We start from the raw sequence: 26391 nt of genomic DNA on the forward strand, positions 1-26391 counted from the left end.
TATTCTCCAATTCTTACCCATTCATAAGAGCTTAAGCAGAACCCTGACGGATCTGGTGAATGGCCCATCTAGTCCAGCATCCTGTTCTCACAAGAAGCCCATGAGCAAGACCTAAAAACAGCACCCTCTCTTCCTGCCATTTCCAGCAACTGGAATTAAAATGTGAACATAAAGTAAAACATATCTCTCCCCCATTCTTAAATTTGCCCCCTCTGATTTAAAATAAAAATCCCTACATATGAAAATCAAGCTTCACATGACAAAAATGATTTATTTTTTTCCATTTTTCCATTCTTTATTTATTTCTACACTTCCTCCAAGGAAATCAGGGAAACATAATTGCCCCCCCCCCTCAATTGTATTCTCCAAACAAACCTGTGAGATAGATTAAGTTATCAGCCAGTGACTGGTCTAAGGCTCAGCCAGTGAGCAAGGCTCAGAACCAGGTCCTAGGCCAAAACTCTATCCATTATTTCACACTGATTCTTGAGGTGCTAGCGCAAATATCTTTCTGCTGTAGCTGTGTTGAATGTGTAGTGTTTTATTTTGTCTGTATCATTCACATATTCCATTCGTAACTTACAGTTTGGAACACTACAGCTTTGTAATTCATGTGCCTTTGGAAACAGCTCCTTGTGCATTTCCCCCTTGTCAGATGGATTAAACAAAAAAAATCTTCATGATGCAGACATATTTCCAAGAGTCATAAAAAGGGAAATTTAGTTGAAAGTTCCAGACTTGTTGCGGGCCAGACGGAGAAACATTTGGCCTTCCAGATGTTCCCGGACCATAATTTCCACCATCCCTGACCATTGGCCATGATGGCTTGGGTTGATGGGAGTACAACAACATCTGGAGGTTCAAAGTTAGGCAGCATCAAAACTAGTCTTCACTTTTGCCCTGAACAAGGAATTCAAGAGGCTGTCTTAAACCAGATCAGACTCTTTCTCCATCTGATCCAATAGTGTCTACTCTGATTGGCAGAACTCTCTGGGGTCTCAGGCAGAGAAAGGTCTTCCATATCAGCTGCTGCCTGATCTTCTAACAGAAGTCAGAGACTGAATATTCTGCTTGCAAAGTGAGGGCTCTACCACTGAACTATGTAGTTTGTGTAACTGTCTTAGGCCCTGTCTTCGCTACACATTTAAAGCAGTACCATACCATGTTAAACACTCATGGTTTCTCCCAGAGAATCATGGGAACTGTAGTTGGAGAAGGGTGCTAAGAGTTGTTAGAAGACCCCTTTTACTGACACGGAGCTAAAATTCACAGAGTGGTTTAGCAATTGATCCCTCTTCCCAAGAAACTCTATAAACTGTAGCTCTCTGAGGGGAATAGGTGGTTGCCTAACAACTTTTAGCACAGTTCCATGATTCTCTTGGGGAAGCCATGAGTGTTTAAAGTGCTTTGGTACTGATTTAAATGTATTGTGCATATGGGTCTGCACTTACATTAATGAGCATTATTTATTTTTGTGGTGCGTGTATCTCCATCATATGTTAAACTTTTCACCTCAAGTCTTGTCATATTTTTATAATCTTACTGAGACTGACTATAAGTCCAAGTGTATTGAGGCAAAAGGCATGCGTGAGAGATTATGTTTGTTTCAGTAGAGCATATAAGCATCTGTTTACCTCGAGAACTACAAAACCCAAGATGTATTCTGGCTGTAAGGAAACATCACAAGTCTAGATTGCACCAAATTAGAGGAGTACAGAGGAACAGAGTCCATTTTATATGGATTTTCCATATAAATCCATTACATGGGCTGAGAAATCAATGTTGGTGGATATTGTCCCTATGGGTTTGTTGTTGTTTTTTGTTCTTTTTTTTCTACACAAGACCAGCATGAAGATGTGACGTGAAATACAAGAAAGGGGAGAAGGATCTGATGGAGGTGGGTCTTATAATAATGGTCAAAATAATATTGATCTGTATCGGGGTGTTGAGAAAAACAGTTTGAAAGAAGTTTATTTTCTCCCTCAAGTTATTTACTGGGGTCTTGTCGCTCAACAAAATGTGTATTAGCAAGGGAATAGGAATCATAGGGCATGGAGTGAATTAACAGAGCAGGTGACTGTTTCTGAGAGTGAAAATAAATTGTGTGAACCTGATGCAAATCAATTTTAATTCAGGAAGGATAAACAGCCCAAGCCATTAGCTAGAGAAAGTGATTTGTGCGGCTGTCCATTTTGAGGGTGATAGTACTTAATTGCAGTCAGGCTTGGGAAGGGCAATTTCATACACCTGTCTGCCTTCTGTGGGCTAAAGTTTGACTTTGGTGCCTCTGGGAGTAGATCACTGTGGTCAGGAAGATGTTTCCCCCTTCCCCGCCTCCCTTCCTTGGGATCATCAGAAATGGCTTCAAAGGCAGGCAGGATGTTGGTTGGCAAGCAGCAATAAAATTCACTTGTACGACAATGCCCTTGGCAAGGACATCAACAGCTGTGATGGAACTAGGGGTTCTTCAAGAAGCAATGTCAATGGAAGAACATGGCTGCCTTGTGAATCTGGTCCATCTAGATTGGTATTATCTACTCTGACTGGGATTTCAGACAAGAATCTTTCCATCGCTACCTGGAGGTGCTGGGGATTGAATGTGTGACCTTTATAGAAAGGCATCTGCCACCAAGCCATGGCTCTTCACATATAGGAACACAGCCCAGTATTTTCTGCCCTGACTGCATCCATTCTCTGGGGTTTCAGACAGGAACTTTTCCCAGCCCTCCCTGGTGATCCAGGGATGGAACCTGGAATATACCAAATGCAGCAAACATGCTGTTCTGCTCAGCTATGCCTCTCTCAAGAGGATTGTCAAGGCGAAACAACATAAGGCTGTTTGTAAGTGGGCTTATGATGATCTGCACAACTTTATCCTTGGCTTCCTCAGACATTTTGCACACAACTGTGAGGATGATACAGAGTTGGTGCCAACATCAAAGGAGGTCACAGCTGGGTTTCTATAACAGACAAGGATGGGGAACCTGTGGTCACCAGATGTAGGACTTCAGATCCCATCATTCCTGGCTGTTGCATGTACTGCATGAGGCTGATGGGAGTTGGAGTCCAACAATGATGGGTGGGTCAAAAGTTCCCCATCCCTGTTCTATAATCAGTGTGATTCCCCTGTATCTGAAGTGGTACAGTATGACTAGAGAAGAAGAAGAAGAGTTTGGATTTGATATCCCACCTTTCACTCCCCTTAAGGAGTCTCAAAGCGGCTAACATTCTCCTTTCCCTTTCTCCCCCACAACAAACACTCTGTGAGGTGAGTGGGGCTGAGAGACTTCAAAGAAGTGTGACTGGCTGAAGGTCACCCAGCAGCTGCATGTGGAGGAGCGGAGACGCGAACCCGGTTCCCCAGATTATGAGACTACTGCTCTTAACCACTACACCACACTGGCTCTCAAGAGCTGCTTCAGATGATTCTGCTGAGCATGGAATTCTGTTCTGAGGCAGCTATAGATACCTTCTCCATAGCAAAGGGGATTCTACTTGGCAAAGGCTTGCCAAAAGTGATGTGTCTTTCACAAGCATTAAAAGAAGAAATTTAGCTGTTTCTCTTTGGTGGGATTAAGCTGGCACTGCCTAAGAGCGCCTGGAAGTCTAGGTGCCTTTGTGTCTATTTCCAACTTACAAGGCAATTTATCACCCCTTCCAAAAACATGCTTTACACATGCAGCTGGATGAGGTGGAAGAGCCTTTTGATGGTAGAATGAGCCGTACTATTTCAGATTGTACGGGGGAGGAGCATAATATTTAATATCCTTATTTTGAAAATCTCACTGCAATGAGAGAACTAGGAGAACGGGAACCAATAATTCACCCTAGTGGTCTAGGTTGTTGTTGTATAAGAGTCCCTCATGGGCTCTTGATTGCTTATTTTAATTAAATTTAAATTTTATTTACCATATTTTTTGCTCTATAAGACTCACTTTTTCCCTCCTAAAAAGTAAGGGGAAATGTGTGTGCATCTTATGGATCGAATGCAGGCTGTGCAGCTATCCCAGAAGCCAGAACAGCAAGAGGGATTGCTGCTTTCACTGCACAGCAATCCCTCTTGCTGTTCTGGCTTCTGAGATTCAGAATTTTTTTTTCTTGTTTTCCTCCTCCAAAAACTAGGTGTGTACGGTATTTCCCATCTTTTCCCCCAAGGTGCTCAAGGTAGTGCACATGGTTCGCTTCCTCCTTATTTTATCTTCACAACAACCCTGTGAAGTAGGTTAGCAAGAGAGAGACAGGGAGCTTCATAGCTGAATGGGGATTTGAACCCTGCTTTCCAGGATCCAGCACTCTATCCCCCACCACCATTTGTCTTGTTTGTTTCATAAGAGGAATCTGCAACAAAATAATGCCCTTCATTCCCCCTTCCTCTCAGTTTCACTGGTTTCTCTTCCTCAAACAGCCAACCAATATTCTGTGCTCACTCAACATGCTCTGTCTACATTGGGCTGTTTTGAGGTTCTCACCTTTAAAGCTCCCACCCATCATTTCTGCAAACAATGAGGTTCTGCAGGCCTCTGATGGCACACTTTGTGCTTTAAAAAACGGTGCATTTAAAGCAGTGTCATGTCACTTTATAGCTTCCCCCGAAGAAACCTGGGAAGCCTACTTTGTTAAGGGTGCTGAGAGTTATTAGGAGACCCCATTCCCTTCATAGATCTACAATTCTCAGAGTGATTGACCAGTGGATCCCTCTTCCTAGGGAACTCTGGTAATTGTAGCTTTGTGATGGAACAGTAGTCTCATAACAACTCCTAGGACATAGGTAGGCAAACTAAGGCCCGGGGGCCGGATCTGGCCCAATTGCCTTCTAAATCCAGCCTGTGGATGGTCCGGGAATCAGCATGTTTTTACATGAGTAAAATGTGTCCTTTTATTTAAAATGCATCTCTGGGTTATTTGTGGGGCATAGGAATTTGTCCCCCCCCCCCCAAAAAAAAAAAATAGTCCGGCCCCCCATAAGTTCTGAGGAGCAGTGGACTGGCCCCCTGCTGAAAAAGTTTGCTGTCCCCTGTCTAGCAGCACACTTAATGTCAATGTTGATGAGCTAGATGGACCAATGGCTTGACTCAGTCCAAGTCAGCTTCCTATATTTGACTGTTTAGCAACAGAGCCTCTTTTACAATGAGTTAAAATGCTTTCTCTCTCCCCCCCCTTCCCTGCTGTGCTTGCAGTCTGTTGTCCACAATCCTTCCTAGAATTATCTTGTTGGCTCCTGTTGGTGTCAATTAATGATGTGTGGAGGAGCTGGGGAGGACAAGGGGCAGAGGAAGGGATGGCAATTTGCAGACACCTTGTTAGTAAGGCTGACCGCAACCCAATGGAGCCAGACAACTAGGCTTAGAACACCTGACATCTTCTTCCAACAACAAACAGCAGCTGTTTATCAAGCACCATTCTGTGCATGCCAGGAGACTGTAAATAGCTTTATGCAGATTAACCTCCCAAGTGCCCTCACAACAGAATCTCCTGGGTGTCAGCCTTATTATTCACGAGGAAAGCTGAAGATGGGCTAGCGGAGAAGCGGTGGACATGGGATGGGAAGGTGATTTGACTCAGTTCACATTTAAGGGTGAATCTAACTAATTTGAGCTCTCGGAAACAATACATGAACTGAAACACAGTTGTCTTTCAAAACCTCAAATTTTGCTAGGCAGTTTTCCAGCCAAGTAATATGCACAAAAATACACAATAATATACATATATTAGTGAAGATAATGAACAGAGATGTGTTGTGTTAGGGAGTATTGCATGCAAACGTGTATATAGGAAAAATTAGCAGTACCCTGCTGATGAGGATGTGTGTGATTATTATTATTTAACTGATGTTGAAATGAGGACTGAAGTTAACCCTGGGAAAATGAGAAACCAAAATGGACAGATTTGCTTATTTGTTCCTATCTTCCGATAAGTGCAAAAGCATTGGAGGGGGGTAACTGAAGTGCACCAAATCATTAAAAAAAATTTTTAAATAAAAATTAAAACTGAATAAATGCACTCAGTTTAGACAGTACTGAGCGAGATGAAGCAATGGTTCCATTTAGAGCAGCATTCTAGGTTTGCAGCAAAATGGACTTTTACATCTTTTACATCCTTTACCCTTTTAAATATGTTTCTGGGAGGGGGTGGGGTTATTGGTTTGTGTTGTTCAGTGGCAGAGCATCATGCTCTGGCACCTGGGGCAGAGAGCAGGTGAGGGCGTGGCTGGCATGCGTCCCGGGGGCCTGGCACGCGTTCTGGGGGTGTGGCGTGCTGCACGCAGGGGCATGGTGCGCATTCTGGGGGCGTGGCACCCAGCGCAGGGGGGGGCAGCCACGATGGCACCCCACCGGGATTGTGGTGCCAGGGGCACTATGCTCCCCCTGCCCCCCTCTTCCTCCGCCAGTGGTGTTGTTGTTTTGTTCTGGCTTTTATTATGCATTTTGAACTTTTATTTTGTATTTTTATGTTGTGAACTGCCTTGAGATCTATGGGGGAAGGGTGGTATAGTACACACACACACACACACACACACACACACCATCTTAGCTTCAGAACTGCAGGTGATAATCATCATTGCCAAACCATAACCCAGTAGGCTGAAACTGACCTGCTAGGGACCCTATGAAGGCTCAAGAGTTTGCAGCAGCGAGAGGTTTGCATTAAGCTCGGCTGTCCCTCAGTCAGTGCTCCCCAAGGGACCGATCTTGATGGATGGCAAACAGTTCTGCTCATTTGTGTGACTTTTGATTAAGTGAAGCCGCCGGGATGCTCCATAACATGCTGTCCCGTTTTATTTATTTATTTATTTCCAGTGAGATAACCAGATGAGTAGGCCATGCTGGAAGCTGGGAAGACAAAGCCAAGCTCTCATTGTGTCTTTATTGATTGCAAACAAAATAGCTTTTATAAAACTGTCCCATTAATAATATCTCCAGCATGACTGGAAAAAAGAGCTGCTCAGATTCCTATGGTGTAAGTGCTATGAAAATAACAAAATCACATGCTAAGAGTGTTCCCATATAACACCAGATTTCAGGTTGGATGGCCACATCTTTGATTTTCCAGCACTCAAGCAAGCAAACACAATCCATAACCAAACACAAGTTTCACGCCTTCCTGACACAAAATCTTCAGTGTGCAGGAAAGTTTCTTGTGTTGCTGGGGTTTTTCTTACACACACAAAAATACAATTATTTGGCCCTGTTTACAGTCTGAAGTGGCACTTTTCTCTTCCTACACGATCTGCTGCTTGTGTAGACTAGCTCTAAAGGGAAAAAGAACTATTGAATTCACAAGGGCAGCAGCTTGTTAGTTACAGGGTGACTCTGCTGTTCCAGGACCAAAAGATCTACCAAATGCAATTCTCTTTGAAATTCATGTGTGTGTGTTTGAAATGGAGTTGTGGTATACCATAAAAACTACAGAACCTATGATGCATTACAACAGTGAGCAGATACACATGCATGGAAACATTGCAAACTTTTGCTTAATGTTCTGCTGGAGATCAGAACAGAAACACGGGATTCCCCCACTAGGTTTCATTTATCCCTCATTCTGGCTACCACACAGTGCCTTAATATCACTATTACTGCTAATTTCAGTATATCCTTTTATTTATTTATGTTGTCCATTAAACAATTAATGAAAAGGTCATTGAGATGTCTCTGAAGCACCATCAGCCATTTTGAGGACTGTTGGTTATGCAAACAGGCACCATCACTCTCCTCAAAGAAGCAAAGATGTCTAGACTTGGCAGCTTTTATGCCAGCCCGTAATCTTCTAATTAGCAGGCTTAATTGTTTGAGAGCCATTAAGATGTTCTGTTTCCAAACCTTTGGCTTTCTCATAAGGAAAGAGGTGCCTATGTCTCTCCATCCCCGTCCCCCCAAATGAAGATGAGTTACTTTTGGATGAATTGATGTTAAAAAGCAACAACGTGTTGCTATTATAAGCATCAGTAGTAAGCTGACCTTTTCTCATTCTGTCATTTTCTCTGTTCTCTTGCATCTCAGGAGCCACCAAGACAGGCACAGTCCGCTTGAAATATAAAACACAGAAGTGGGGGATGAATAATTTCATGGGTGGTTTCTTATGGGGGCCTGACCTACAATTTCACAAGCAGACATGCCGACAAGCACAAGTCAGGATGCAATATAATGGCAGAACTTGACTTGATGAGCTGCAACTTTTGCTTCCCTGCTCTTCATAATTTAGCCACGAGTGCAGGGTTAAGGAACATTTGTTCAGTCTGAAGGCCACATTCTCTTCCAGAAAACCTTCCAAGGGCCACTTGCCAGCGGTGGGCCGGGCCAGAGGAAAATGTGGGCGGAGCGATGGATGTTGGGTTTGAACAGTAGGCTAGTTTCTACACACACACACACACACACACCCCACTCTCTCCTCCATCTAGCCAACAAAGAGACATTCAAGGACACATGCTGAGTGACAGGTTCCACCCAGGCAAAATAACTCAAGGCCGGTGCAAAGCAAGGCCAGCAACAGGATGGAGAATGGGGAGAATCCCAAGGGCAGAAAAGGACAGGGGCCTGAAATTACCCAATCCTGCCCTACTCAGTGGGAATTTCACTTTCATCTGGTTTTGACATTCCTAAGCAATCTTCCTGGGACGCGGGTGGTGCTGTGGGTTAAACCACAGAGCCTAGGACTTGCAGTTCGAATCCCCGCAACGGGGTGAGCTCCCGTTGCTCGGTCCCAGCTCCTGCCAACCTAGCAGTTCGAAAGCACGTCAAAGTGCAAGTAGATAAATAGGTACCGCTCCAGCGGGAAGGTAAACGGTGTTTCTGTGCACTGCTCTGGTTTGCCAGAAGCGCCTTAGTCATGCTGGCCACATGACCCGGAAGCTGCACGCCAGCTCCCTCGGCCAATAAAGGGAGATGAGCGCCACAACCCCAGAGTCGGCCACGACTGGACCTAATGGTCAGGGGTCCCTTTACCCTTTACCTTTAAGCAATCTTCCACCCCCAGCTAGAAAAGATGGGAGGGTAGTTTTGAGAACAAAGCATAATCAATCAAATGGAGACAAATTCAATAGTCCAGCACCTTCAGTGAAGAGGGCTGGCTGTCTCTAAATGGCAAAGCACTTATAGCAGACGGGGCATCTTAACAATGTGGGATGTCCCTGCTATTGAGGGTAGTTAGTAAAATTCTGCCTCCCTTGCAAAGCTGGAGAGTGAGAGATAAACAGCCAAGACTTTGCAAATACAATGAAACAAAAGGGTCATCTTTTTTTGCAAATGATAATTAATGAGAGCCTGCCGGGTGGTGAAAATGAAATTATTTGTTGCATTAACATTAATTCCTGGTTCCCCTCCCTCCCGCCCCTTACTGCCTACAGATGTACAGCATATTAAGAGGAGAGACATCATTCTGAAGAGGGAGCTCGGTGAAGGTGCTTTTGGGAAGGTGTTCCTGGCTGAGTGCTACAACCTCAGCCCCACCAAGGACAAGATGCTCGTGGCTGTGAAGGTAAATCCCAAGGACACCCAGGCTCTGAACTGCTGAGAATGAAAATTCCACACATAAGTAGAAGCTGCATTTGTAGCTGCTTGGAAGACAGTTGGAAGTATCAGGTGGTACAGAGCTATTCTGGCTAGTCTCCTATTAAGGATTCACTGCAGTGGTTCATCTTACGGGGGTGGGGGACTTCAAATGTTAAAAACTTCATTGAACAGGGCTGCCTTCAGATGTCTTCTAAAAGTCAGATAGTTGTTTATTTCCTTGGCATCTTATGCAAAGACAGGGCTCATGATGAAGCTCAAGCCTTCTTTCTTGAGGGAGATATTGGATGATTGATTGATTGTGTGTGTGTAATTTGTATGTGCACACACAGACAATAATTATTATCCCAAATTAAAAATTGGGAGAAGGTGGCTCTTAATACAACCCTCCAGTGCACACTAGTGAGTGTAGTGGCCAAAATGGTGGAACCTTCTGGAAAAAGTGTATTTCCAAGGTTTGATAACACCGCTTTTATTGCAGTAATACCAGTGCTTTTTTCTGTGGGGACACAGGGGGCCACATACCCCTAAACATTTTGTGAATTTAATGGAAGAAGAAATTCACTGTATTTATTTTTTCCTATTTGAACTCTATTTTTTATCCCCAATGGCAATTTTCTTGAGTCAAAATGAGAGTACCCCTAAACATTTTTTAAGGAAAAAAGCACTGTTATACCATAAAATTATATATCAATGGAAAGATAATTTAATGAAGAATGTAATGCAATAACTTTTGTGAAGGATTATTTATTACAACAGCAGTCATAAAGTGACATGAAACACACAGGAAAAAATGAGATATACAGGTTAAATTGCTGTGTTGGCACTTTGCGATAAATAAATGGGTTTTGGGTTGCAGTTTGGGCACTCGGTCTCTTCTTCAGATACCTTCTTTAGATACACTTCTTCAGATCGTGTGCATGCACATGAAAGCTCATACCAATAACAAACTTAGTTGGTCTCTAAGGTGCTACTGAAAGGAATTTTTTTTATTTTGTTTTGACTATGGCAGACCAACATGGCTACCTACCTGTAACTGGTCTCTAAAAAGTTCACCATCACTGCTCTAGGGAAGCGGGTGGGGTTGTGGTCTAAACCACTGAGCCTCTTGGGCTTGCTGATCGGAAGGTCAGCAGTTCAAATCCGCATGATGGTGATGAGCTCCCATTGCTCTGCCCCAGCTTCTGCCAACCTAGCAGTTTGAAAGCATACCAGTGCAAGCAGATAAATAGGTACTGCTGTGGCGGGAAGGTAAACGGCGTTTCCATGTGCTCTGGCTTCCATCGCAGTGTTCTGTTGCACCATAAGCGATTTAGTCATGCTGGACCCGGAAAGCTGTCTGTGGACGAACACCAGCTCCCTCGGCCTGACCACCGCAGTCGCCTTTGACTGGACCTAACCGTCAAGGGGTCATTTACCTTTACCTTTTTACTTGCTCTGCCTCTGCAGCTGGAGGCAGAAATGCTTTAAAATTCCATTTTCTGGAAATCACAGTAGGGAATAGTGTTCTTGTTTTTGGTCCTGCTTGAGGGCTTCCTACATGCATCTGGTTGGCCATTGTGAGTGGTGGATGCTGAACTAGATGGAGCATTGGCCTGATCCAGCAAGCTGTTCTTGTTGTTGTTTAGTCGTTTAGTCTTCGTGACCCCCTGGACCAGAGCATGCCAGGCACTTCTGTCCTCCACTGCCTCCCGCAGTTTGGTCAAACTCATGCTGGTAGCTTCGAGAACACTGTCCAGCCATCTCGTCCTCTGTCGTCCCCTTCTCCTTGTGCCCTCCATCTTTCCCAACATCAGGGTCTTTTCCAGGGAGTCTTCTCTTCTCATGAGGTGGCCAAAGTATTGGAGCCTCAGCTTCACAATCTGTCCTTCCACTCAGGGCTGATTTCCTCAAGAATGGATAGGTTTGATCTTCTTGCAGTCCATGGGACTCCAGCACCATAATTCAAAAGCATCGATTCTTCAGTGATCAGCCTTCTTTATGGTACAGCTTTCACTTCCATACATCACTACTGGGAAAACCATAGTTTTTACTATACGGACCTTTGTTGGCAAGGTGATGTCTCTACTTTTTAAGATGCTGTCTAGGTTTGTCATTGCTTTTCTCCCAAGAAGCAGGCATCTTTTAATTTCATGGCTGCTGTTACCATCTGCAGTGATCATGGAGCCCAAGAAAGTGAAATCTCTCACTGCCTCCATTTCTTCCCCTTCTATTTACCAGGAGGTGATGGGACCAGTGGCCATGATCTTCGTTGTTTTGGTTTTTTTTGATGTTGAGCTTCAAACCATATTTTGCACTCTCCTCTTTCACCCTCATTAAAAGGTTCTTTAATTCCTCCTCACTTTCTGCCATCAAGGTTGTGTCATCTGCATATCTGAGGTTGTTGATATTTCTTCCGGCAATCTTCATTCTGGCTAGGGATTCATCCAGACCAGCCTTGAAGGCTGTTCTTATGTTCTTACAAAAGAAAGCTGCTGGACCACAGACAGCTCCAGGCAAGCAACTGACAAAAGTTGGGAGCAGATCGGGGCCTTTAAAGCCCCTGTCTCCAGACTGCTTTCTCCAAACTCCACCTGCCTTGTAGACAAGGTCAGAGACTTAAAAGGCCAACCTTCTTACCTGTCACCATTAGTTGATATTTAGTTGCCCAGCTGCTCACAGAACTGATGGTTCCAAAATCTAATCCCTACAGCTCCCAATCCCCTTGAAATATCATCGCAAAGTCACTTCCTCACCTTACATTTAAAGCATTATTATATAGTTATATCTCCCCCCCAAAAAACCCCCAACATTCTGGGAACTGTAGTTGGGTAAGAATAAAGAGTTGCTAGGAGACTTCTATTCCCCTCACAGGGCTGCAGTTCTAATAGTGATTGTTAGATTACTCTGGCGCCTCATGAATCACAAAGGGAAGTGTGTTCTAAACTATAGGGGAAACCATGGAAAATGCCCACTTCTAAAATTTAATTTCATTTATGAGTCACTTCCCATAAAATATCTTGAAGCAATTTCACAGTAAAACTTCTGAGTCAATATTTGATAACTATTTATCAAATTTATGTAGATGCCAATCAATAAATGCTACATATATGGCTTACAAAGAAGACAGGATTGGAAAAACAATCTATAATAATTAAAATCAGCAATAACCAATGGAAGACATCAACCCTCTGTGGCCAGCAAAAAAATAGTAGCAGCAAACCTTCCTTGCAACAGAGACAGCATCTGGATTAAGCTACACTAGGCTATAGCATTAGGCCTAAATATGCAAACAACACTAAGAACATAAGATGAACCTCCTGGATAAAGCTAATGGCCCACCCAGTCCACCATCTTGCTCCTACAGTGCCTGATCAGATACTCATGGGAAACCCAGAAGCTAGACATTAATACAACAGCACTCTACCCAGCCAAAATTCCCAGCAAATGACATTCAGAGGCTCAATGTCACTGATGGTGGAGGTAGATCATAGCCTTCATGGCCAGGAGCCATTGATAGTTTTATCCTCCATGAATTTGTCTGATCCTCTTTTAAAGCCATCCAAGTTGGTGGCCACCACTGCTTTCTGTAGGAGTTAATTCTACAGTTTCATTATGTGCTACATGAAGGAAGATTTCCTTTAATCTGTGTTGTGCATGGGGGAGAAAAATGTTTCTTCATCCATTTACCCCATGCCATGCATAATTCCATAAACTCCTGTCATGTCACATCATACTTGCCTTTCCTCTCGGCTAAAAAGTCCCAAACTCTGCAACTTTTTCTCGTTTTGGGTGCCCTTTTCTGAACCTTTTCCAACTCTACAATATCCTTCTTGAGGTGAGGTGAAAACAACCCATATATGTTTGCAATGAGTGAAGCAAAGCCAGGTGGCCTTTTTTCAGTGGTCAGAAAAAGGAACACAAAGCAAGCCCAAAGGCTTTGGTCCACCCCTAATAGTAGACAGCATGGGGGGGGGGTGTTTGGGTGTGTGTGTGTCACAGGGTTGTGAAGAAAATGCAAGAGGCACCTCTAAGTTTCTTAAGGCATGATAACAACATCATGAAGATATTAAATGGCTGAAAGTAATCAAGGGCCCAAGATGAGAATGGATGTTTTGCCATCTGTGCACTGCACTATCATCTATCTGAATCATCCATCTAAATGTCTCTAGTCAGGTTATCCCCCAAGGGAGGAAAATTAAAATGAAATTATGTGATTTTTGAATAGATGTGGGTTAGAATGATAAGACAGGGATTCTGGGGCTTGGGTTGTGTGGTTTTGGTTGTGTGTGTGTGTGTGTTTTAAGTCTGCTCTATTTTAAAAGAGAAAACTTTCTGTATCAAATGCCGTTCCACAGTATGACACTTCACACCTTGGCAAAGGAGACCAACTTGACATGGTTTTCTTTCAGAGTCTAACTCAATAGAGTCAGACTTCTGAAGAGACGTCAAGTAAGATGGATTCAATCTGCAATAGCTCTTGCTATGTCTTCAAATGCTTTCCGAGATTCCATTCAGACTGTTTTCACACATCATGCTTTTATGAGGTGGTGAGCAAAGGAACGTGGCCTGTTCCTCTCACTCTTTGTCAGCATAGAATAATAATGAAGATAAAGAAAATGTCACTCTTATTATTTTATTCATTTAATAACTGCCTCACTTTTCAGTCCAAAAGGGATCTTTCAGGCAGGTCCTTATGCAGTGTGGCAAAATGCAATCAAATTATTTCAATCCAGGGGCCACACCTGCTGTCCAGGCCCATATCACCCCCATTTCTTCTTTCAATGCCCAGGTCAGCAGCAGGCAAGATTGAAAAGCATCATAGGAGCAATGGAAGCTCCTAAGTTTAAATCTTTGGTCTTCCTGGCTCTTTATTGTCTACACTGACTGGCAACAGCTCTCCAGGCTTCGTGAAAGGAGTTTTTCACAAGCCTACCTGGAAGCACCAAGGATGGAACTTTGAACGTTCTTCATGTAAAGCCTCAGCTCTGTCACTGAGAGCTATGGTCCAGATTGCAACTGATGGAGAGGAAAAGATGTGATCTCAGGCGCTCGTCACCTATTGATTAATGTCAGATGCTCATTACCATTGCTTGCCAGCTATTCAATGGTAAAAGACTAAATATAATTACATGACCGCAATCACATACTGTTGGATATGAGTTATGATGGCATATTAAAGTCAGTATCATCCAGTGTCAAATACAGGTATGAAATATCTGCTGAATATTTGACACTGAATTAGGGATGGGCAGATCAAACTAGATCCATGTTAGTTTGACATGTGCTCAATTATAAGCTGGTTACATTCTGGCTTTTTGCAAAAAGAAAAAGAAAAGAAAAGAACACAAAAATGTGTTTAAATTGTATGTACCTCCTCCTAAAGTACGCTTTTTATAGCACTCTGTGAGTATTCTCCTAAAACAAACCATTTTTGTATGAATCTAATGCATTTCCCTTGAAAATATGTATTGTAAATGCTTTGTGATGTATTTCCCCCCTAAAATGTGCATTTTTATATGCTTCTCCATGTAGTTCTCCTAAAATATTCATTTTGTGCATGTTTTCTTTGAAAATGCATCATAAAATTTAGAGTGGTGCATAAACTGATTAATAGCTGCATTCCAGTCTTTATATAAGTGCGGGACCAAGGAATTAGGTCAACGTATTTTGAAAATGTAGACTGAATCAATATCTCCCTTTCCCTCTACATTGAAATCCTCAGTGAAGAATTCCTGAGAACATATTCATCTTTAGCTGAAAGCTGTGTCTTCATGAGGAAACATACCAGACACAGGTGTAATATGCTTTCAGCTAATTCTTAAATAAATCCAAAGCCACTCCAGTATTAATTCCATGCGCACAATTGGCAAAAGTACCTAATCATGGCAAACCATGAGTGTGGTTGAGGAGCCATTTTCAAGAAGAATACAAATTTGAATCTCAGTTTCTCAATAAACTGTATAAACAAAAGGGAATGAAAACAGGATTTTTTTGGGGGGGGGAAATTGCAGTAGAGATGACACACACACCCCAACACATCAATTTACAGAATAAAAGACAGCAAATTCAGCTCTTCCAAAGTAAATGGGTGGACTAGTTCAGGAGAGTTGTAATAAGGAACTATGATGTTTTCTGCCCCTCATTGAGAACTGGTTTCAAATTCTGGGTTCATGGTTTTCCAATTCTGACTGAGCTAGAAATAAGTGGAAGCTATTACCTGCCTGCTCTCTCAAAGATGGGTTTGTGGAAATTCCACTTCAATGAGATTTGAGCTTGGGTCAAACACACACACACACATACCATTTCATAACTGGTGATCTTCTGGCATTGTTTCTGAATGGATCACAGTGCCCATGCTTCCCACTATATCAGGAGTGGGGAACCATTTCAACCTTCTGGGCAACTTTGTGGGGGGTCTCATGCTAGTTATCTGCACACCATAGGAAGTTTCCATTTGATAGGTGGTAATCTGTATTTATGGGACACGGGTGGCGCTGTGGGTTAAACCACAGAACCCAGGACTTGCTGATCAGAAGGTCGGTGGTTCGAATCCCCGTGACGGGGTGAGCTCCCATTGCTCGGTCCCTGCTCCTGCCAACCTAGCAGTTCGAAAGCACGTCAAAGTGCGAGTAGATAAATAGGTACCACTCCGGCGGGAAGGTAAACGGCGTTTCCATGTGCTGCTCTGGTTCGCCAGAAGCGGCTTAAGTCATGCTGGCCACATGACCCGGAAGCTGTACGCCGGCTCCCTCGACCATTAAAGCAAGATGAGCGCTGCAACCCCAGAGTCGGTCACGACTGGACATAGTGGTCAGGGGTCCCTTTACCTTTACCTTTTAATCTGTATTTACTCCATTTCAACAGGCTTAAAGCTTAGGAGGAAAGTGGCCCTTGTTAGCTTCCTCATTTTGTCTTTTTATCCTCCTCTTTCCCTCAGGCTCTGAAGGACCCAACTTTGGCTGCCCGAAAGGATTTCCAAAGGGAGGCAGAACTTCTCACCAACCTTCAGCATGACCACATTGTAAAGTTCTATGGTGTCTGTGGTGATGGAGACCCTCTCATAATGGTATTTGAGTACATGAAACACGGAGACCTGAATAAGTTTCTGAGGTAAATCCTGAACAAGCTTTGTTTACAATGATTTAAAGTTCTTAAGGGGAGACCTCAGGGAACCACAAAGCCTTCTGAAGTGGGAATTGTGCCCCACCAAGGTGCTAATAATGACTTTTAAAGCCTTGGACAACTTGGGGCCTAACTTGGGGAGATATCTCTGCCATACCAATCTGTCATTGAGCTAACATCAGTTGATGTCCTCCTGGCAATCTAAGGGCAATCTGTTAAGCATTGACCAGAGAAAGGGCCTATTTTGTGGTGACACTCCGACTATAGAATGCCCTCCTACTTGAAATATGATTGACACAATGTCAAGTTCCCAGCAACAATTGAAAACCCATCTTTTTCCCCATAGGCCACCATGGGGAGGACAGTTGCCTTGGCCAGATTGGACCATTGCTGCAACTGACTTTGCTATTGTTTTATCCACTCCATTTATATTTTGTTTTGATGTGAACTATTGTGGCTCTGGAGTACTGATAGCTCACCACAGGGAACACCTATACAGTGGGATCTCGGGTTAAGAACTTAATTTGTTCCGGAGGTCTGTTCTTAACCTGAAACTGTTCTTAACCTGAAGCACCACTTTAGCTAATGGGGCCTCCCACTGCTGCCACTGTGCCGCCACTGCACAATTTTTGTTCTCACCCTGAAGCAAAGTTCTTAACCCGAGGTACTATTTCTAGGTTAGCAGAGTCTGTAACCTGAAGCGTCTGTAACCTGAAGTGTCTGTAACCCGAGGTACCACTGTACACAGAACCAAAGGTTCTTGGTCCTATCACTGGCAGCTCCTAACAGGCACAGAGCCTGTTCTATACCTTCTGCCTCTTATTGCCTCTTCCTTCTTAGCTCTCCACCAATTTGCTGATTACTTCACAGCTCTGTGTAGGCCATTCCAAGACATACAGAACTTTAGGATACACTAGACTCATATTATCTTTTACTTTATCTGTGGCTCTTTTGGCAAGCATGGTTAGCCACTTCTGGGCTGAACCAACAGCAGCAGCACCTTTCCTGCTCATTGAAAATTTCAGCCAGTCTATCTTATAAGTATTTCATTTATCCTTGGATTCTGGCCAACACCAATCAATCAAAGCTACTCTCTTACTGCACTATTGAAGACAATGTCTGTTAAGGATCACAAGTTGTGAGAGTGCTACACTCAGGCTTTGCTTGTGGGCTTCCCATGGACATCTGACGGGCCACAGGATGCAGGACAAGATGGGCCATTTTGAATTGATCCAGCTGGGCTCTTCCTTTGTTATGACGTACAAGGATCTGTGGGGTATAAGATTTCCAGTATTCATGGAGTACAGCATGCCCTTAAGTGAAGATCAGTTGTTAGTTCCTCGTATTTAGAAAATCAAAAGCTAGGTGTGTGTGTGTTTTGTTTTGTTTTCCCCCATTGTGTTTATTCAGTGGGAGCATAAATGTGTTAATGCAGACAATGACCCATGAGCAATAGAGTTGAGTCCTTGCGACATTTGCCAAGGCGAAGTGCTCCAGCTGTGGAATCTGACTTGTGACTGGGACAAATAAATCTCTTTCCTCGGCTGCCATTTATTTTAGCTGGCATCTAAAAGGACAAGACGTTTTGGGAAGCATCCAAATAGATGTTTATTAGCAACACAGGCATTTTGAGGGACCCCATTCCCTTTCTGAAAGAAAACCAGAACCTTCAGGTTGTGGTAGCATTAGAGGTGATTTGAAGCCTCAGAGCTCTTAATGTTTTTCCTTCCCAGCCCTATAGGCCTGCCTTGGATTGGGGAGACTTTGAGAGATTAAATGCATTTTCCAAGTCACTCTGACAAGCTAGCAAAAATCCAAAAGCTTTGTTCCACTAGATTTAACAAAGGAATATTGGCAATTCCCCCCATATTGCCAAGGTCAAAGAGACAGCAGCCTCTGAATCCACCTTGTGTTTTTCTAGTTCTCCTCAATGCCTTTCTCTCCGTGTAATTAAAACACCATGATTCCCTCAGCAAATCCCATCCTCTACTTGTCGACAGCAAACAGACACACATTTGAAGGCACAGGCTCACTGCATGCATTAGCATCTAAATGAAGCACCATGTTCATGAAAGCCTCCATGTGCCTGTAATGGCTATTGTCTCCAATGGCTGCAGCTTAATACCAGTTGCTGGAAACCGCAGGAGGGGAGAGTGCACTTGAGGTCAAATCCTGCCTGTGGGTTTCCCACAGGCTTCTGGTTGGTCACTGTGAGAACAGGATGCTAGGCTACAACGGCCATTGGCCTGATTCAGCAGACTCTTCTTATTTTCTTAACTAAGGAGCTTCTTTCCAGACCTCCTCCAGATCCTTGCTTCCAGAAAACAAAAAATGGAAAAGCGGTGACAGTACTCCGTACCAGTTGTTATCATCACAAAAAGCCATAAAACAGGCACACATACTTAGAGAGAAAGATTTAGTGACACAGTACAGTGCAGAATATCCACTTAAAATTAATACAATTGCTACAACCTGAAAAGTACTAAAGCATCACCCTGCTCCTGTCTTTACTGGAGCCAGCAAAAACCTGTACAGATGAAAAAGTATTGCAGTACATTTAGAGAATTCTTGGACATTGGCCAGGCTGTGGACGACAATCATTATACACCTATTGTTTGAACTTCTGGTACTGGACGTGATCTCATAAAGTTATTACACACACACACACACCCCAGTAGTGAGAAGAAAGGGTTTATAAAATAAACAATTCTGCAGGAAATAAAAAAGGAAGAAACTAAAGAAAAAAGGAATAGGGGGAAAAAACAGAAAAGGAACAGTGTTTTACAAACTTGGGTATCTAGCTGTTCCTTGACTACAACTCCCATCATTCCTAGTTAGCAGGACCAGCCATCAGGGATGATAGGAATTGTGGTCCAAAAACAGCTGGAGACCCAAGTTTGGAAAACACTGGTTTAGTTGCTGTGTTTAGCAATCAATCCCTCTTCCCAGAGAACTCTGGGAACTGTAGTTCTGTGAAGGGAATAAGGGTCTCCTATCAACTCCTAGCATCTTTTACAAACTACAGCTCGCCAAGTTATTTAGGGAGAGTCATGACAGCTTAAAGTGGTATCGTAGTATAAATGTATGGTGTTAATGTGGTCCAGGTCAGCTCATATCATAATCCACAAGGATCAAATTCCTCAAGCATCCCTGTGTCAGCCCTAGACCTGTCCTCAGCACTCGGCTTTTCCACTATAGGCGACTCCTAACAATGCAAGCCACTTGACCTGTCACATCCCCATTTGTGGAGCCCTGTCATCTCCCTCTCTCTCGACAATGCATTTTGGAAAGCATCTGAAGGAGAGCCGTGAAAAGCTTCAACAGCTGAACCAAAAATATTTTGGCAGAAATCTGTCGCTGCCATGTCATATCTGTCTTCCTTCCCCCCTCCCCTCCGCATGTGCCTCAAGCTTATCAGAAAGAGAAATTCCAGGATGCAAGCAAGTCAGAACTTGTTGCTCTCAGAGTTTAGCTCCATGTCAAGATGGAGGGATCCATCTGCGCACAGGCATTTTTCAATTTGTTCACTCTCTGCAGGGCTGCTGCTGCTGCTGTTGTTAAAGAGGGTGAAATGCCAGGATTAATTTCAAATGAAGCCAGAAAAGAGAAACACAAAGGAAATGTTGCTGTTGTATCTAATAAAAGAGACAGGAGGCCACAGCAACATTGTCCTTCCTTCGCCACATACTAGGCATTTTCACCGTTCTGCTTCCATGCTGGCTATGACCTGGGGTGGATGGTGAAAACTGACCGAGGGCTCATGCATACTATTGTTTAATGTGGATAGTAAGTTTCTCGAACCTCTATTAATTCTCCATTCTCCATATAACAATACGTTTACCCTGGAGAAGAGAAGACCAAGAGTTGATATGAGTGGATATACAGTGGTACCTCTGTTACGTACTTAATTCATTCCGGAGGTCCGTTCTTAACCTGAAACTGTTCTTAACCTGAAGCACCACTTTAGCTAATGGGGCCTCCCACTGCTGCCGCCACCCAATTTCTGTTCTCTGTAACCTGAAGTGTATGTAACCTGAAGCGTATGTAACCTGTAGGTACCACTGTATAGCCTTCTTCAAATGCTGCCACATGGAAGATGGAGCAAGCTTGTTTTCTGCTGCTCTGGCAGGTAGAGCCCAAACCAAGGGATTCAACTTGCAAAAAAAGGAGAGACTCCACCTAAACATTACCCTCTCTTGCCGTCCACAGGGCACACGGCCCGGATGCAATGATCCTTGTGGATGGGCAGCCTCGGCATGCGAAAGGGGAGCTGGGCCTTTCTCAAATGCTTCACATCGCCAGCCAGATCGCTTCAGGGATGGTTTACCTCGCCTCCCAGCACTTTGTACACAGAGACCTGGCCACGAGGAACTGCTTGGTTGGAGCTAACCTGCTGGTGAAGATTGGAGACTTTGGGATGTCCAGAGACGTCTACAGCACCGATTACTACAGGGTAAGGTGGCTCTGGTAATGGAGCCCGGAGGGGGTGGTACAAAAGCTGGGAAATGACATTGCAGAAGGTTTCCACATCTACCCCATCTTTCCTCACCCAAGCTTGGTACAATATGGAGGGCAGCTCTATTGCTAGTTATTAGTGATGGCAGCTGAACAAAATTTCTATTCTCATAAGCAGCATGCCTCAGTATTCCATAGGCTTGAATCTAATAACAGGGGAGAGCACTATTATTATTATTATTATTATTATTATTATTATTATTATTATTGCTACTACCCACCCTTTACCAGCAAATGCCATAGCCAGGTTACAACAAATTAAAATTAGAAACAGTTAAAGCAGATCACAATCAGAGGAATAGGGTGTGCCGTGCAAACAGACATCTCAAGTGTATGGTGAAAAAGTTAGATACCTCTATGGGGAGGGCATCCCACAGAGAATAAGGAAAGTGGCACAAAGCTGCACTGGCATGTGTTGGGGCAACAATTGCTTTGATGCAACACTGTGGCACCTCCCTTGAAAACAGATCAGAATGAATACTCAATAAACAACTGGATGTTTCACCACCCTTAAACTTTGGGCAAACAGATAAGGGTGATTGCTCAGTAAGCAGGATGTCTGTGAACAACCCCAGTCTTTCAGATGAGCGTTAAGACATAACAAACTCCAACTAGCAGATTGAAGTAAGGAGGTCCAGTTAAGGTATGACCCTTTGATTCCACTATATGTACAGAATGGGCCTCAGAAATCCATGATGACATAAGCAGTGGGCAGAGAGGGGTGACTCAAGGATCCTGGAAACCAATGTTCCCATGTGGTCGGCTGAGGCACACTCAGTTGGGGAGGGAATATTGTGCCTGAGTAAATTAGTAATTTTGGAAAGAGCAGAACCAACAGAGTACAGCTATATTCTGAAGAAAGGCAGAATTGTGGATTGATCGATCGTTTTCATTAAAAAATGGAAATTACTGCAGTCGGTGAGATGTTAATGATTAGAACGTTCCATTCAGCAGTCCAAGTGGAATTTGTAGATCAGTGTTTGGGATCTTATGTCTCCCTCCAGATGTTGCTGGACTCCTAGTTACCAGCCAGCATAGCCAATGGTGAGGGGTGGTAGGAGTCGTATTCTGTTAACATTTGGAAAGACACAGGTTTCCTACCTTTGTTCTAGAGGATCTCACGCTCATGATTGCTTTTTCAAGTGAAACAACTCCTGCATTTTCATTTTCATTTTCATGCACTAAATAATCTACACCTATGCTTAGGCCACTCAACTACCTATGAACCACAAAGCATTTTCTAGGTAGATCATTTGTTTATTACTACATTTCTATCTCATATTTCTTCCAAGGAGCTCAAGGTGGCACTCACACACTCTTCCCCTTCTCTTCCCCATTTTATCCTCACAACAGCCCTGTGAGATAGGTTAGGCTGAGAGGCTCTGACTGGTCCAAGGTCACCCAATAAGCTTCATGGCTGAGTAGGGATTTGAACCCTGGTTTCCCAGGTCCCAGTCTAGCACTCTAATGCCGAGGCAAATAACCAGTCACCCTCCAGATGTTGTTAGACTCCAGCTCCCATCAGCTTCAGCCAGCATGGCCAATGGTCAGGGATGATAAGAGTGATGGTCATAGAATTGTAGAATTCAAAGGGACCATGACAATCAAGCAGCTGTCCCATGCAGGGATCGAACCTGCAACCTTGGCATTATCAGCACCACGCTCTAACTGGCTGAGCTATCTAGCTGCTACCACATTTTGAGAGCTATATGTTTCCTATCTCTACTCTAGCCATTACACCATACTGTTTGCAGTTCAGAAGTCTAGCAAGGAGCTGGGCTTAATTTCTCATTTTTAAAATAAAATAAAATGGGAAAGTGCTTTTGAATGTACATGAAGATCTATTCTTAACCTACAAGAGTCATCCCTTGTCCAAAAATCATAGTGCTAGAAACAGCAGTCATTCCCTAGAAAATACATAGAATTGTAATCTTTTTCCCCTTTCTGGCCATTTCTTATGCATTTACAATGCCTTTATTAATCCACATGTTGCCCTTCTGACATGTTTATCCTTTATTCCGCCGCATGTGTTCGACATCCCTCCCTCTTTTCTCTTTCTCTTTTTCTCCCTTCCCTAGAAACAGGCATCGCTACAGCGGAACAAGTTGTACATTCCATTCTCTTTCTTTTCTCTGTGTCTTTCATTAACGAAAAGACATTGATAAATTAAAGAGAATCCAGTGGAGGGCAACAAAGATGATTAAAGGATTGGAGGCCATGACCTGCAGAGGGAGATTAAGGAAACGTAATACGCGGGGCTTACAGAAAAGGCAACTGGAAGAGAGACTGATAACTGTGCATAAAATATGGGAGAGGAAATAATAGGCAATTTAGGACCGACCTCGGTACACTTCATTCAGCACTGAACACAATTCAGACAAGGGAATAATTTGTTGGAGGTAGATGGTTGGACACCATCTTTCGGGAAGGTTCAGAAGGATGAGAGATAAGCTCCCGCAGTTTGGGATTGGGGGCAAGAGGAGGAAGGTCTCTTATGGCAAACACGTTATCTGACAGGCACGGTCTGCAATATCTGACCCCTGCCTGCAAATCTCTTCAAATGTATGCTGAGTGGTGCCGGGGAAAGGGAAAAAGAAAATTCCGGCCATGAGGAGCAAGTCCGGTTAATCATGAACAGGAAGTGGCTACTATGGGCAGAATGAAAACCCAAGAACCAGGAACAGGATGGTCCAGTGCACTGGCCCTAAGTATTTGGACTTATTTGATTTTCAATTATTTCTCACCCTTTTATTTTGTGGGGTGGGGGGGAGCGCTGAGGCAAACTATAGGATGTCACCCACACGTAAAGCACGTTAATGGTAATCTAACCTGGATGCTGCCACAGGATGCACAACTGTGGGCAAGGAAGATCAGTGTGTGTTGCACCCAAATTGGGCATTAAGAAGTATAGTATGTGAGACCACCATCCATCCACATCACTTTCTGGGATATCCCCAGCAACATCTAGGAAATCTTTATCTAAGGAACCCACAGCAATGTACATAGAGTTCATAGAACCATAGAGTTGGAAAGGACCCCAGGGGTCCCCATCTAGTCCACCCCTGCAGTGTAAGAATCTCAGCTAAAACATCCATAACAGATGCCCATACAACCTCTGCTAAAAGTCCTTCAAGGAAGGAGAGACCCCAACCTCCTGAGGGAGACTGTTCCACTGTCGAACAACTCTTCCTGTCAGAAAGTTTTTCCTGATATTTCGTCAGCATCTCCTTTCTTGTTGCCTTGTTTTAGCCATGCTAAGTGATTGCTGCTTAAGGTCATCCAAAGAGCAACATGGCTAAGTGAGGCTCTGAACTTAGTTCTCTTTGGTCCCAATGCTGCAGCATATTATTGTTATTATTGTTATTACAAAACGTAGCTTGCAGCGACTTACAAAAAAAATAGTACATGCATTGAACATAAAACTAAAACAGAATAAAAGCTAAAAGTACATTCATATTGATAAGGAGGCAGGCCTAAAGCATCCCACCCACTGAAAGAAGCCACAGATAATAAAAGGTCAAAGGCCTGGTGGAAAGGAAATGGGAAAGAGAATGGTGCATGCTACCTTAATCTCTGCGCAGTGCAAGATTACAGGGGTTCCAGGCACTTACCCAGGGTTAGGTTTCCTTAGAATGAGGGACAGCAGAGACTGTGGTCTCTTTATGGTATATGGTTTATTGATGATGATGCCTTCAGATGTCTTCTAAGAGTCAGATAGTTGTTTATTTCCTTGACATCTGATGGGAGGGCGTTCCACAGGACGGGCGCCACTATCGAGAAGGCCCTCTGCCTGGTTCCCTGTAGCTTCACTTCTTGCAGGGAGGGAGCCGCCAGAAGGCCCTCGGAGCTGAATTATTGACACATATATGCAACCTGAGCCTACAGTGGAGGGGCTCACAGCATTAACATGCCAAGAAGGTCTGGTTTCTCCCATGGCCACAGCCTTGGATCCCAGCAGAGATCAGGCATGGCTCTCTGTCTCAGCTGTCCAGCCTGCTTCCAGCTGACACACACAGCTCTGGCTTTGTCGTTCTAACTAGCAGGGAGACCCACCCATTTATCCTCTGGCACAGAACCACTTTCTTTGATACCCTAACAACCCATACTTAGGGGGCCATTACCAAGAAATTTGTCTGGCTATTACAGCAATTGGATCATGGTTGGATTCAGGAATTAGAAGGGACTCAGGGACTCAGACATACAGCCCCCCCCCCAAAAAAAAACACCAACCACCTCGCAACAATAGGTAATGAATGATGATGCCAGGTATGTCTCCCTGGAGATAGCATTCCATAAGTGGGGAGCGACCACTGAGAAGCCTTGTGTTATTGTTCTTCGCACCTCCCTCAGAGGGGGCACAGAGAGAAGGACCTCGGATTATTAACACATGGTCTCAGTGGGTTCCTGTGGGGAGAGGCAGAAAGCCAGTGCAATCATTGGTGTAGCCACTATGTGACTCTAGCCACTAGGCAAGACTTGTCCAATTAGATACCCTCCAGATGTTTTGGACCGTAGCCCCAATCATCTCTGACCATAGGCCATGGTGGCTGGGACTGATGGGAGTCATAAACATTTGTAGGGCATGAGAACTGGGAAGGCTGCTCTCTATGATGCCATGCTGGTGTGAGAGTGTGCCTGATGAGCTTGACCTTTTCGCACATTCTTTGGCTGTGACCTTAGATCAGGCACACTCAGTTTGCAGCCCATGAAATCCAACCCACCAGCCATGTAGTGCAGACCATCAGTGTATTGATAAACCTCTGCTTCTGTAGGACTGCATGGGGTTGTCATTCACATGACTTGCTATAATGGCTGGATGGCTGTCTAAGGCTCAGGTCACAACGGATTTTATTTACTTATTTAAAATAAGCAAATGTTTCTTAATTTCCCTTTGATCAATTTTTTTCCAGGATCGTGTACTAAACTAATTCATAACAACACATCAATACGATTTAGAAACTCAACAAAAAGATAGAACATGGCAAAATGCAAGAAAGGCAAAAGCAAATAAAAACATGAAAAACTAAAATGCAAAATAGAGCAAACTAAATCCCCCACAAACCAAAAAAATGCTAAAATGCCTGGGCAAATGGGAAGGTCATCACCGGGTGCCAAAAATGCTTGTAATGTTGGTATCAGACACACCTCCTTGGGGAGGGCATTCCATAATCATTGCAGAAAAGCTCCTTATCTAGGATTGAATTAAGCAACATACCCTTCGGTGATAAGCGGAAGGGTCTCTCTGCATTTGAGAATAACCTTTTAATGG

At 43.7% G+C, this 26391-nt stretch overlaps 1 protein-coding gene across 3 annotated transcripts in view; it reads left to right on the forward strand.

Annotated features, from left to right (window-relative positions):
• The window catches only part of NTRK3 (neurotrophic receptor tyrosine kinase 3), a 402429-nt gene that overhangs the window by 324641 nt on the left and 51397 nt on the right, over positions 1-26391 (forward strand). For 2 of the 3 annotated variants that reach the window (XM_053364231.1, XM_053364230.1), the window contains 3 exons: positions 9341-9471; positions 16423-16595; positions 20817-21060. In XM_053364231.1, the coding sequence (XP_053220206.1) occupies positions 9341-9471; positions 16423-16595; positions 20817-21060 (548 nt within the window). Of the gene's footprint in view, positions 1-9340; positions 9472-16422; positions 16596-20816; positions 21061-26391 lie in introns of those variants that run through there. The other variant, XR_008327460.1, reaches the window with a different exon arrangement.

The sequence above is a fragment of the Podarcis raffonei genome, chromosome 14 (genome assembly GCF_027172205.1).
Source record: "Podarcis raffonei isolate rPodRaf1 chromosome 14, rPodRaf1.pri, whole genome shotgun sequence".
Lineage (NCBI taxonomy): Eukaryota > Metazoa > Chordata > Lepidosauria > Squamata > Lacertidae > Podarcis > Podarcis raffonei.